Source organism: Cryptomeria japonica, chromosome 9 (assembly GCF_030272615.1).
Source record: "Cryptomeria japonica chromosome 9, Sugi_1.0, whole genome shotgun sequence".
NCBI lineage: Eukaryota > Viridiplantae > Streptophyta > Pinopsida > Cupressales > Cupressaceae > Cryptomeria > Cryptomeria japonica.
The window spans coordinates 517,741,111-517,756,367 of record NC_081413.1 but is presented as its reverse complement, the minus strand read 5'-3'; the positions used below and the strand labels follow the sequence as shown (position 1 = coordinate 517,756,367).

At 37.5% G+C, this 15,257-nt stretch overlaps 1 protein-coding gene across 1 annotated transcript in view; it reads left to right on the top strand.

The window, feature by feature from the left end:
• LOC131066914 (uncharacterized) overlaps nucleotides 1-14,043 on the top strand; it is a 122,968-nt gene extending 108,925 nt beyond the window's left edge. Inside the window, exons 5-7 of the mRNA XM_058001812.2 lie at nucleotides 12,613-12,868; nucleotides 13,054-13,131; nucleotides 13,482-14,043. Coding sequence (XP_057857795.1) covers nucleotides 12,613-12,868; nucleotides 13,054-13,131; nucleotides 13,482-13,621 — 474 coding nt within the window. The 3' untranslated portion in view covers nucleotides 13,622-14,043. The remainder of the gene's footprint in view (nucleotides 1-12,612; nucleotides 12,869-13,053; nucleotides 13,132-13,481) is intronic.
• Nucleotides 14,044-15,257: the final 1,214 nt, after the last annotated feature.

The window sequence follows — 15,257 nt, the reverse complement described above, 5'->3', positions numbered from 1 at the left end:
ACGTGGCTCTTTCTAGGCCATACCACGATGGTGAAGGTGAACTCCTGCGGCAGGAGTAACCACCTACTCACCCTCCCTTGGATGATTGGTTTGTTCACTAGGTACATTAATGCCTAGTGGTCTACGTAGAAGGTGAACGGTGTCGCCAACAGGTAGTGCTGAAGCTTTTGCATAGAGTATACCATGCCCAATGCCTCCCTCTCTATTGTGCTATAGTTTTGTTCGACCTTGGAGAGTAGGTAGTTTGCGAAAAAAATGGGGTAGTCTAGCCCTTTTGTGCCTAATTGTGTCGATGTGGTGTTGTAGGAAGCATCTACATGTACATGAAACTCCTTGTCCCAGTTGGGGTATGCCAGGATAGGTGCACTTACCAACCTAGACTTAAGTTCCTTGAACGCCTCCTCTTGCTTCGCTCCCCACACGAATGGTTCACCCTTCCTTTTTAGTGTGTCCAATGGATATGAAATATGTGTGAAGCTCTTAATGAACCTACGGTAATAGCCCACGTGTTCGAGGAAGGATTTTACTCCTGTCACATCCTCTAGACTCTCCATCTTAATGATGACCCCTACTTTGTCAAGGTTTGTCTTCAATCCCTCCTTACAAACTATGTGTCATAACCTCTCCTTGAACATTGGATTAAATAAATACGATAATTAAAACATTTATTAATTAACATTTAATAATATTGGAAAATCGTCTCATTTATGAGACTTCCCGATTTTCCTCTAATATATAATTATTAATGTTTATTATTATTTGTTATGATTATTATTTATTATTATTGTTATATATGATTATTATTTATATAATAACTACCAAACAATTATAATGCAATAAGGCAGCGGTCATCAAAGAAATAATCATTAATGATATTAATTAAGATTAATAAATTAGTAATTCGAATAAGACACACATAATAATTAAGACATAAGACATGGACAACATCCACGATAACTGGTGATAAGTGATAGTAAACTTATTAAGTCGACAAGGAATAGTTTCTTCATTGACGCCGCTGCCAAAGGCCAGACATAAGCTCAGTGCATCCTACAGAAAGGTTAGTATTGCTCAGACCAATTGTTGGCAAGAATCGATCCCTAGACAGCGACTTGGAGAAATTGTGGATAACGATAATAAAGATTATCGTGATTAAGTGGCAGCAAATGGAGACAGCGATTAAAATAATCATTATCAATGTGTTCAGTACCGATTTGTATATTAAGGAACGATATGTTAATGACTAAGTCAAAGCAAAGGAGTATTGACTAAGTACGTTAGCACTGACTATAGATTTAATAAAGAAGATTAATTAGTTATTAGCAAACTCTAATTAGAGGAAGGGTTCGATTAAATTGAAAGAACTGAATTGTTATGAAAAAATGATTAAAGAGGCATGATAAACAAACAGCGATTACTAGTTGAAGATCGTTCATATTGAAAAGATCAGATTAAGTCTAATCGATAATCATGGAAAGGTGCAGTGATAATGAATGGTCATAAGACATGTCCTTTGGTAACATGACTTATCATTCCTATTCCAAGATATAAGAAGCCATTCGCAATCTCTCAAGCAAGGGGCATCGAACATTTTCTTCAGTGTTAGACATTATTGTGAATCAGACACAGTCAGTCAATTACGTATACATCAAGATCAGTTAAGGAGTGATATAATAATTATGGTATGGGAGAGGAGGATCTAACGTACATACACCAGCCAATGGGTATATAAATTATAAAGAGAATAAATAATTCAAAGACAGATTTAGAAAGGGGATGGAGAAGGGGATGGAGTGTGTGAGAATAATTCTGAGATTACAACTCAGAAAATAAAGTAGTTCTCAGACGTGGGTGGTGCATGCCATGAAAAAGAAATATATATTTAAGAAGTGTAGTGCAGAATACAATGCTGGAATAATAATTCAGTAAAAGGGTAATCTTTGGTGTATGTGGTGAGTATGAGTGAAGAACGTAATATGTGTGAGTTGTGTGCAATAAGGAGGGTGAGTGAAATAAAAGAATAAGTGATAAGTAATAAAGAAATATATAATTCAGATATATATGTTGATGTATATGCTGACTGAAAAGAGGAGGAAAACGGGAGGTAGCGCATGAGTAATATTCAGGGAGAGAGACTTCTACTACGAACCAACAAGTAAGAGGTAAAGTATTAAGTATTATAATTAATTAATATGTTAATGTTAATTAATATATATATTGCTCATTGAACATAGGTAAGGAATATGTTAAGGCTATTTATTGTATGCATTAATGGATACAATTAATTAACATACTAATCTACACACTAAAGAATGATTGAGGAATATAGATGTGACTAAAGAAGATGTAATGCATATGTTAACAATGGTAGGGTACATTTGATATATATATGTCTACGATGATTGCTCCCTTTAAAGGAGCCAGAGAGACCAGAGGGCAAAATTGAATGCCAAGAATCCAAGAGGAATCCAGAGAGAGATTCATAGGGAATCTCTTAGAGACAATATATATATATATATATATATATATATATATATATATATATATATATATATATATATATATATATATATATATTGTAGAGGTTAACCATATGCATATGTTAGAAATAGAGAAGCTTGAGCAGGGGTGGGATCTTTGCCAAGCTTTGAGAACATTAATGATTCCACTCATTAATAGAGATCCCAAATAGAGACCTTAGGAGGACGACATCCTGGGTTGCTCCTAACTGAGAAATATTTCTCAATAGAGGGTTGGGTCAATCCAGGTAAAGGTCCAACTGAGTATTGTATCCTTTTTTATAGATAACAATAAATTAGTTAACATTATTTGTTAAATGTGTAGAATAACGTTTAGCATTCTTTCTTGTATAATTGCACAAATAAATATATATGTTTAATTATCTTTCATATTGTTTGTATACTAATGTTTGTTTGCAGGACTTGAACGCCAAATAATCCAATCCCCAACTGGGAACATTACACTATGTTACCAAGCAACTTGCCTTGCGATACCATGAACTGACATTTCTTCGGGTTGAGAGCCAACCGTGCCCTCCACAACTTCTCCGTACATTCCCTCAGTGCAGTGAGCTCCTGTCCACTATAAATAGACCAGTCATCCAAAAAAGCCTTGAAGTTGCCCACAAACATTTTTGTCGAAGAAATGCAATGTTATCCTTTGGAAGATGGTTGGGGCATTGCATAGACCGAACGACATTCGATTGTACACGTACACTCCATCATCCACCACAAACGTGGTCTTCAGTTTGTCTTCCTTAGCAATGCTGATCTGGTTGTACCTAAAAAAACCATCCATGAACAAGTACATCTCATGGCCTGCCACCTCATCCAGTATGCTATCGGTAAACGGGTTTCGAAAGGGGTCTTTGATTGTGACCACGTTAAGACACCAAAAGTCCACACAGATCCGGATTTGATTTGCTTCCTTTTTCAAGGTTATCACAATCGGTGAGACCCACTCACTTGTTTCTACTTTGAAAATGATACCAGCTTTCAACATCTTCTCAATCTCTTCCTATACTTTCGCAGCGTAGTTTTTGTTCATTCTGCACGGGTTGTGCACTTGGTAGGAGAGGGATCCTATGTACACACAGCTTCAGAGTTACCCCTTTAAGGTCCTTGTACATCCATGCGAAGACATCCTTGTATTCCATGAAGATTTTGAATGTTGTTGCCTTGAGTATGGGGTTCTAGTCATCCCTTATCAGTATCACCTTCGGGTTGTCTTGTTCCCCTAGGTTGACCTTCTATATGTTTTATTCCTCATACTTTATCATTTTATCTCCCTCAAACCGGTGAGTAAGCGTATCATCTACTCTCGCTACTCCTTCCTTGTACTCTCCGTATTCCAGGGGAAAGGTGGCATTCTTCGTACCAGCTTCTTCAATCTCCCCGATCTGCAACATGTTGCACTCAGGGTGGAAGACTTTTTAGTTCTCCTCTACCAGTGGAACAACTTGTTGACAAAGCTTGTCCCATCCTTCGAGCAACTTCCAAATTCCAACACCCCTTCATCATTTGGTTCCATTGTCCTTCCTTCCACTATCCCAAACTCTCCATACTCGTACTCTGAGTCCAATGCCAACTCCTGGCTTACTACCTGAATTCGCAGGTTGATGACGTACTTCCTCCTGTCACTCTTGATGGACGGTGTATTCTTTGTAGTTTGTCCAATTGTGGTTTGCCTTTGCTGTGATCAGCCAACCCCTTCTGAGGAGGGCATCATATGCCTTCTTCTCCAGCGGAATGACAACAAAGTCTAGAAAGAAATGTTGAGTGCCAATGGTGACCTGTGCCATTAGTGTCTCTAGTGGTTTGATGCCGTGCTGGTTGGAACCTACTAGATGGAAGGTTAGTGGCCAAAATGTTGGCTTTCCAAGCCCTTTCCATGTCTCCTCTAGTAGCACGTTCATGCTCAAGCCTCCATCAACGATGGTGTTTGTCAACTTACATCCCATTATCTCCATCTCGACGATGGCAACTTCCTTCCAATGCCCACCATTAGCAACATCAGATCAGTGGCCAGGCTGCCTGTTAACTTCTTTGTTGGCTTGCCATGGTCCTGGTCAACTACGTTGATAATGGCCATCTTCAGTTGTGGTATGGTTTGCAGAAGATTGGATACTCGTATAGGTACGGTGGCTTGCAACATCTATCTCATGATGGTTTTCTTCGATTCTGACTGCATTGGAGTATTGGCAGCCTCATTTCAAGCCCTTCTCTCCTCTTCCATAACCCATTCAACATCAGCCTTTGTTTCCCGAAATACTGCCTTCTTAGTTTGGAGTTTGGTGATTTCCAGTACTTCCTCATCTGGCTCCTTTACGTTCAACATGTTCACTCCCTTCTATTTTGGGCAATCAGTGTCTTCATGGTTCCCAGGACCACACCACTTTCACAACAAACTCTCATTGTTCTGCCCACTCGTTGCACCTTCGGCACTGAATCATGGACCTACCCTTCACATTGTACTGGATCTTTCTCCTGGGTGTACTGTTGTTCATATTGATGTTGTTCCCTCGCCGGTTGTTACGGCACCTGCCCGATGAGGCATTGGAGTTCGCAAGTGGTTTTGACGGTGTTGTTGGCGGGGTAGCTTGTTCCCCTTGGGTGAAGAGCACTTGCGTGCTCCTCGTCTTCAAGTTGTATGGGCATTCCTTGATGGAATCTCCCAGTGTTTGACAGATGTCGCAAAATGACTTTTTTGGATACGTGGCCTTTGTGTGTCCTTCCACCTTGCAGTTGTGCACCACAACTCTTTACCCTCCTTGGCACTTTCCTTTTCCGCCTTCAACACCCATCATCCGCAACTTGTCCCTCTGTAGGGCCTGCACAGTCTTGGATTCTCCATCATTGGCCTTCTTTTTTCCCCTCTATGTCTTACTCTTGCTTTCGATGTCCATCACTTGATTGTAGGCATCAGCGTACAAAGACGGGGGTACCACCTTCATCTTCCTCTAAGGGAGACGATCAACCCCTTGATGAATCACCATCCTTTCAACCTGTCAGTTGGTTCGTTGTCCATCTTGTTTAATAGTTCTTTGAGCCTATGATTGTATGCTCGTACGTTCTCGTTCTTCCCTTGTCTGGTGTTGTAAATTTCCGCAACAATTTCATTGTCATCTCTTAGCATCTTCTACACCTTGGTCACCTTCTTCGTCTCTATACTCTCTCCTCCCCGGAGTCTTTGGCTCAAACCCCCCTATTCTCAGTTCCTTTGTGAGTGACTGATTCTCAATACAGTGCAAGTTTGTTTCAAAAAGTTTGGCAACTTCGTTTGGAGGTTCCTTTCTTCCCCTTCATCATGTCCCGATTGTATGGACAGGCTGTTGGTACTGGTACAGGTACCATCTATAGATTTGGAGTCTTCGCTTGAAGCAGAGTGTATGGTTTGGTTACTTGCCCAGTCAGCAAGATCTTCACTTCGTTGTTTGGGAGTGGCAGGTTTCTGGCAACCTTTTCCAACTCACTTTGTGTACACGGTGTCTCTCTCTCGACTACGACTTCGGCTGGCACTCTGACTCCTACACCTTCGACGATTCCTCGTAATTGTCATCTCCTCTCACTTTGATCTCTCAAGCAGAGAGATCTCCTTACCAATCCCTCCCCCTCCTTTCAAGTGTCTCTGGTACATCGGTCCTTATTTGGTTATAGGGGCATTAATTGCTGGGGTTACGACGTCTGCCAGTATCCTGCTCTTCTTACTCCCTACCAGTCCTTTCTTTGTATCGTTGCAGTATTTGCTACCGATGCTGCTCCCGGTTGCTTTCCTCCTATTGGTCTTGCAATTCAATCAAATTTTGTGCCAACAACCTAGGAATTCTCCCAATAAGATTGAAGATTGGTGTGTTTACTGAGAGTTTGTTGCTTATCACGCTCTTAGGGACCGCTCTCTCCCGAGCTTTCCTTTGCACGTACTAAACGACCGAAACTTCCCATAGGTTAACCAAGTCTTGTGTCAACCGATCTTTCGGTGTTTCTTCCTTGTTGTCACTTTCCGTTACTACTTGTTGTTGGCCCATCACTCTGCCATGCCCGTTGCCCCTTGATCTCCAGGTTCGAATCAGCAATGGCGCCAAAATGTTTGCTCCCTTCGGTGAATGCTTTAACTTACAGAGTAAATAGAAATATAACAATTATCATATTCAACACAATAATTCAGAAACAACACATCAAGATGGCCGAAAGGTATAACTTTATTGTCAACATGTAATGGGTACAATAATAGAGTCCCAGTTCCCAGTACAAGCCAGAACTATATAGCACTCAGCGGCTGGTTAAGAGTGCCAATTGTTGGCAACTAACAACTACCCAAGAACTGCAAACCATTACATTGCCATTTATTTAAACAAAACATTATTTTTCTTATCAGCAAAACTGCCGCCAATGACCTACTCACAAACTTTATATGGAAGGCTCAAAATATTGCGATATGTGTGGTGATAGTTGGGAAACATTTTTGCTGAATGGATTTAAACGAAGAAAGTTGAATCAAGTGCAAGTAGACTTCACATAGCTGTGAGCAGCCAGCATGGTGGAGAGAGGGATTGCAATAGGGTGAATGCTGAAATAAAAATTCACAGTATGGAAGCTACAAATGCCTATGCTTATATGGGTAGGAGCCCGAGCTCAAAACTTTAATGCTGAGAAAAGGGTCCTGTGAGAAACCAACACGTTCACTGTGTTGGAATTAAGGAGAATCTTAGTATGGAAGATATTGATAAACAAGCAAGAGCTTGAAATAGTAAGTTCAAATCGGGTTTCACTTTAATTCTGCTTTGTTGGAATGCGATATTGCCAATTTATGTATTAGTATTAGTATTAAGTGCTTTCAAGGATGGGCTTCTTGTTAAGAGCAGTTTTCACAAATTTTACAAAGGAACAGAAAATTCTGGTGTGACATCATGAAGAAGCTTGAATATATTTCTTACAGGTTTGTATCAAGCTGTTCTAAATACTTCAAGAGCAGAAAATGAAAAACATTTATAGGGATGTTTTGTAAAAAGCAAAGAAGGCAGAATAATGATCCATTCATGTGGGGTTTGGGAGATGCTGTGAAAGAAACAGAGGATCTCACCATAAGCATGGACATAGATATTGAAAGGAATGACAAGAAAAGCAATGAAAGTAGACTTGACAGAAAAATTGCAAAATATGGAAGATCAGCATATGGTGTACATTAAAATTGAATGCATGCCAAATGTTTGGTAAAATGCCAAAAATGTCGGGATGATGATTAATGCTTAAGGGTAAGAATGCCAGAGGAAAAACATTACAAAGTATTTTTTTTCCCAGTTGATCAAAGTTTTGTCTTCATCTGCAGTTTTAGTTGTGATTTTAAGTTGTCTATGGTTGAGTTTGGACAGGGAATAGTTGTTTCAGCTGCAAAATACAAGTATGCAGATCTGAAAATTTCAAATGCCCAAAGAATCTAAATATGTGATAAATGTGCAAGCAAAGGGACATTTTAAATTACCAGTGGGTTTAATAGGTGATTATTTTCACTCAAAGAGGCATAGTGCAGCATTATGAATTTAGTTTTTCACCCAAGTGAAAATGTTCACAGAAAGAGTAAGGCAAATGGGATGAAGACAAATATACAGTTGCAAAGTGAGTGCAAATCAAAAGAGCTGAATAATGTAAAGAGAGAATATTCTTTTTGCCAGGTGTTGCTGATCAAAGGGAGAGGAAGATGCCAGTTGTCAAGTGCAGATCAATTTTTAGGGCTTCTGCTTCTTTATTTTCTTCTTCTTCTCTATTGTGGGGGTTCCAGATTCCAGGTTTTGATTTTGTGTAATTTTTGTACTGGGCACTCTCTAGGTTTCAGGCTGTTCTTTAAATTTCAGTTTCAAAGTTGTAATTAGATTTTTGGTGATGGCAAACAAGTCAGTTTGCAATTTGGGAAAAGCAAAATCATACTATAATGTCTCTTCGATGTGTGCAGTTTCTTTTCAATCAGATAAATCAAGGAATTTTGTGGTGTTCGTTGCACATTTGCTGCAATAAATGTTTGGTTGATAGCTACTGTTCAAGGAGCAGGTTAAATTTGCTTTCAATCAAATGTTAGGGATATTGTGTTATGTTCAAGATTTCAAAGGAGATTATATGTATGTGTATGAGAGGCGTTGTTATTGTCAGGCAATAATGGTTTAATGGTAACTAGTTTTGTGTTTATGTTGTTACCAAATAGGTTGTTTCATGTTGACTCTGTTATGGACAAGGCACTGGCCTAGTGGGTTTCCTTTGTGCAAGCCCTGGAAGGAATCATCAAATCTAATTTTGAAAGTCATTTCTATTTCCTGTTTGTAGTTTAGGCTTTTGTTTTCTGTTTTACTTCAAGCCAAAGGTGAAATTGAAAAAAAGGGATAAGTCAATCAAGAACTAGTCATACAAACCTTTGTTCTTTGGGTGGAGTTTTATCTTTTGTTGCATCATTGTTTAGTGTTTTGAATACTTGAAATGATTTGAAATAAGGGGTACCCACCTAGGTCTTGCAGAGCTTGAAGTGTAGGGGAGATGTATTTGATATCCATCTCCTGTTTGTTGGCCACATCCTTTGCTAAACTTGAGTATAAGAACTGGCATACCTTTAGGATTCAATAATTTGTTGATTTGGGAACCAATATTAGGCATCTTTTGAATACACTTTTTCATTTGCAGACACGTTGAGATAAAGTGTCACTATTGTGCATGCATTTTGGGGATTTCACACATCATGTTGTACCATATATACTTTGTATTGTATTATAAAATGCTATGGGAGGTTTGTTGTGTGCCCCTTTTTGTTTGTAATCATGACCTTGTCTACCTTCATGCGTGTGTGCCTTGGTTTGCACACCTTTTTCCAATCATAGGTACTTTCTTGTGCACATTCAGATGTTGTTTCGTCTCCTTCATGCATGACATGGTAGCACATAGTTTCAATGGACCTATCATCCCTCTCCTTTGTTAGCATTATGGGGGGGTCATACTATTGGTACTAATGCTTCCTTGGTTTCAATTTGGAGTGAGGTATGTATCTAGTTTTTGTTTCTATGTACTAGGTGGATGCAGCGGCTGGTTACCAATGCATTTCAATTAGATGGATCACTTACCATATAGACACTCTTGCATTCCTATTTTGTGAAAGCAACCTTCCATTCTTAGATGATCAATTTCTTGAGACTATCGGCTTATGCATATTTGACTTGTAGTTTACTCTTACATTGGTTGACTAGTGTTGTTGGGGCCACTTGTGTAGATTCATGTACTATCTGTATCTTTGACTATCATATTGTTGCCTTTGTTTTCCATTTGATCATTGTTCGAATAGTGTTGTTGCAGGCACTCATGCAGTTTTGTGCCTTCTTGGTCTTGACCATATCTTGATTTCAGAGGAGGTTTTTAGTTCTAGCACTATAGCAGTCATCTTTTGATAGCTGTCCACAACTTATTTGTGCTTCAATGGTGTTCTTCATGTTCCTATTCTTTTTGGGACATTCTCTTGAAGACATCTTAGTTCTTCACGTGTTTCTCTCTTTTGGAGAGGAATTTTTTCTCACGAGTTTTTCTCCTTTTTTCTAATTATAGGACATTTTCATTTGTCCATTGGTACCTTATTAGGCATTAATTGCCGAGACCCGTCTTTTGCATTTTATGCATTTGTCATTTAGAGGTTTTAGCCACTCCCTAAGGGGTATTTACCATTACCTGTTTAATTACTTAGGTCCCTTTTCACTTTAGCTACTTTACTTAGGTCATGTGCTTTTTTGTATTTCTTTAAGTCATGTACTTAGGTCATGTGCTTTTTTGCAACTCATCATCATGATTTTTCACTGTGGAGACAAAGATGGATTCTTGAAAACAAGACACCCATGGTAGGTCCTTCCATGGATTTTTTTCAAGATACTTTTTGACCACATGTCCTTACACAATTTTTTGACTTCTCAAGCATGCATAGTCATTGAATGCATTTACTTGATCAAGACAATGGGTCATATTAAAAATATCCCATCATAAAGTTGCCATTGGGCTCATCTTGAAGATGTAGAATGTTACCTGAAAACCTTTGATGGTTTGATTGAAAGGAGATACGAAGCATGTTATGACAAATCCTAGCACTACGATCTCCCATTGCATGGAAGGAATACAGGTTATTCAAGTTGTCTCTACCAGGTGCCTCTAAGGCAAGCATTTCACGTGGAGGTAATCTAGTGTTTGAAAGGACCAGCATTTTTGTGGATGACATTGGTACTATTGAGTTGAACCATTCTATTGAAACTATTTTTTTAGGCCTATCACATTAGTCATCACTTTTCGCAAGAGAAAATTCGCATGACTTGGAATCATTGATTTGTTTGAGTCTTTTTTGATTTTGCCAGTTGTAATCATTTGTGATGTCCCTAACCATACAGCTGTAGGAAATGGAAAATTTATCAATAATCAAATGACCAATGTAGATGCCAAACACTGGCCGATTACTAATAATGCAATATTGCAAGCCCTTGTAAATTAAACTTACACTTCCAAACAACAAATTCAAACCCTCATAATGCTGGTATACATCCTCAAAAGCAACATAAACACAAGATTTGAATTGTATATGTCAAATTTATCAAATATCATTGTTGACTATGATGATTTCTTATGTTTATATGAAACCCCTATACATTGAAATTAACCAAATATGAAATTAGAATTGGATACTGAGTTGCTGGAAAAATTATGACAGCAGCAATAAACATGGAAACACCAATATAGAAATCCTAGATCTGATTTTTATTTATGATGGCCAACACAATAAAAAATAATGTATGCAACAATAGCAACAAACCTTCATAAATTACCCATACTAGGTTTGCAAATGATCTGAAATGCTTCTCAATCAGAAAATAAAATATATTTAACTGATTTGTTTGCAAATATGAATCAATCTAAACCTCCACAAGTTGAAATCTTCAATATATCATTTTAGGCTTGTAGCAATGCTGAAAAAGCTGAAATTGACTTCAATCTATAAGCCCAACTGCGATCCTTGAATAGAATTGCCTGAAATGGAGATGAGGCTTTTTGTCCCCAAGTTCAACCATGGAAAGCCAAGAGAGTTTGTATCCTCTAGATCTCTAACACCAAGGCTTTTCATTCTCCAGATTTCTAGCAACAAGGTTTTTCATCCTTGAATGCTTCAATCTCCGAAATGGTAGGTACTGTAATATTGAATAGGGAGATGCTGATTATAGGAAGCTTTTCTAGCCTTAGATAGTGGATTAATATAACCTAGGTTTCAATGCTGTTGCATATAACTGGAACATGTAGATCCTCTTGATATCCTGTAGATGTGGGAAACATCTGTTGTAAGCTGGTATACTCTTTCTCATTTCATGACAAAAATATGACGAGGTGGTGCTAGTGCTGTTTGTGATTGTAATTTCTACTTGTGTTCTTTAGCAGTGGAGGTTAAGAAAATTTATGTACCTATTGTTTCATATTTTTATGGTACTGGTTTGGTAGTCGTAGCCATCTATATCTTTTTTAGATGGTATTGTGGATATGGATGATTATGGTAGTGAATCATTATTTAAATACAGAGATAACATGCTGGTTGAAATGCTCTCATATTTCTCTAATATTAGGTGTTCTTCTTTAAAGTAGTTAGCACATCCACCTCGACTCAATATTATAATATACATCCTAAGATCGTAGAGGAGCAATGTAGTGTATCATTCATGTAATGTCATTGGTATTGGGTCTGCTAGCCGTTTGCTGCAAGTTGTGTTACCAACAGGGTAGAAAACACAATCTATATTAGATATGGCAAACGGATAATGGGTTATGCTATTTTAATCTCTAAAAGTAAAAATAATAGTTGGGTTTAGAATGAGCCCTTGTTGTCAAGTTGGTGCTAGATGGGTTCGATATGTAATGAATGCTGTTGGGACATCAATCTTCTATTGCTTTCTGTCTTGTCCAGTTGACATTCCTAGCCTTGCTAAAAGAATTTTTTGGAAAATCACTTATTTGAATCTTTATTCCATCTAATTCTTGAGAAAACTATGGGAAACGTATTATTCAGTCATGGTAATTTCTGTCATCTGGCTGATTTGTGTGGCAGAGTAAGGATGCAGAGGTAATGTTAAAACTTGGAAGCACAGCTGACAAGAGAGAGCAGTATAGAGTAATGAGAGATGCAATGGAGAAGCGATTCATAAGAGTGGCACGTGGCTCAATTTTGGGTGGAGCAAAACTTGGTTTATTTACAGCATGTTTTAGTGGCTTACAACAACTTCTTGCACAACATCGCGGTGTTTATGATGCTTATAATGTTGCTGGAGCAGGATCTGCAACTGCTGCAATATTTGGACTCTTGTGTAAAATATTTTGCTCTGTTTAGAAAGAATTTGTCAATTTGTAATTTTATAATTTTTAAAATAGAGAATTACTTGTTTTAAGAAGCTTCATGCCTGCCATTCACAATTTTTCATTCGAGCAAATGATCTCTTTTGTTTTTTGTCTGGGTAAGTTATATTAACTACGACAAATATTTATTGGACAGTACCAGGATCCTTCCGTTGGCGTGCGAGAAATGTAGTGGTGGGTTCAGTTCTAGGTGCAGCAGTGGGCTTGCCACTTGGTAAATAATTTATATTCTGCAAATGACATTGACTTAGGCAGTTTTAGGACATCGATGATTGGAGGGATGACAATGATACTTCCTACAATGAATTCAAAAGACATGTTCAACTGCATAACTGAATATTGTATTTCAAAGTTCACACAGATCATTTTTTTATAAAGGATGTTAAAATTAGTTGTCATGATGATGATGATGTTCAAAAACTGTAACCTTAAATACAGTTCTAATAGGGGAAATAAGCTTATTAGTTGCAATTCCCTTCTTTCTTATGTTTTCATATTTAAATTTGATTTGTTTTTCTGATCTCTACCCTTATTCTGTGTCTGCCTGCGAATTATGCTGATCAGGTTGGATTCAGATTTCACTTGTTGAGAGTGCAAAAGAGAGGATCGCATCCATGCAACAAACAAGTTTGGAGGAGACAGAAGTCAAGAAAGGAGGAGTTGCTGATACTATTGATAGACTAGAGAAAACATTCACTAAGTAGAGTTACCAAAATTTTCCCTCTTCAGTTATCCATCTGTTCTAATCATTGTTAGGAATTGACTTGTACAAACTATTTGTTTTTAATTTGATTGCGTGCCCTCTTATTGTTAGAGCTGTAAATTAACTTTGCCCATAAAAAACTCATTAATGTTTTGTAACAGAGTCTATCGGTAAGGGATTTTCTTGGTAAGAAAGGACATCATATAATCATTTTTGAAACATTTTTGCCCCAAGATGACTTTATGGATGTGACAGTATTTGAAATTTATTACGACTTAGTAGATGTGTGTGAACATCTGCAGACCTCCATATCTCGGAGCAAATGCTTATAAAAATTTGTAGATCTGCATATTTTGGGATTAAGGGTTATAATCAAAGCAACAGAAGCAAGATTGCATCAGTATAAAGCAAAGATTTATCATTTGTTTATTGCAAAGACAGATCCGGGTGACAATATTCCACCCTTTGCATGAAGAGAAACATGAAAAACTATAAGATGCACATAATTTGATTTGGTCACTTATATGGTGGTATACAGTATATAAAAAATGACTCTGAATAACAAGGACAATAAGTAATACAATTTCTGGGATGCAAAAATAGATTACATGAGATTGCTTTTATGTTCTACAAGACTAGATAGTTTATTGTAATTAATGGTTATTCCTTTTTTTATCAAGGGTATATTATATAATAAATGCAATCCATAAAATATGATAATGTATCTATAGCAAATGGATGGGGAAATATGAAAGATTTCAATTTATCAGTTGGGAAAAATATTATAAACCTATATCACATTAATCAGCCCACAATCAAACATGACATTGCTGCAATCACAAAGGGAAACATGAACATATGATTTTCTCAAGTTTATCAAATCAAATCAACACAATGCCAAAACATGCACAAATTTGAGACAAAACCCTAGGTAAGCACATCAAAGAATCAATTTCACCACTTTGTTCAACTTAAATCAACAAAATAAAACATCACCATTACCATGATTATAAAATCATCATGATATAGATAGGTGTAACCCTTGTATTCTTGAAATTTGAAATATTTATTGCACTAGTATTATCACACATAATATGAATGAGCTCATCATTAATCACTTTGACATCTTTCAAAGTTTGTTTTGTCCACATCACTTGAGTGCAACAGGATGTTGCAACAATGTATTATGCTTCTATAGTGGAGAAGGAGACTAAATCTCGCTTCTCGATGAACTAGAATACCAATCTGCCTCCTAAGAAAAATGCACTACCATTGGTGCTTATTTTGTCATCAACACAACCAATCCAATTAGCATCTATGTAAGCCATGAGAGAGAAATCACTGTCCTCATACCATAAACCATAATTTGGAGTCCCTTTCAAATATTTGAATCTCCTTTTGACTGTCACATCATGAGATTTCTTAGGATTTACTTGATATCTAGCAACGATACATACTACATGTATAATATCAAGTCTAGAAGCAATTAAGTACGACAAACCACCAATCATAGATCTATATTAAGTCCAATCAACTTTCGGAGATGCATCATCCTTACTCAAGTGACAACCAATAGCCATGGGGGTACTCATTGGTTTAGCATTCTCCATACGAAACTTCTTTAATATCTCTTTAAC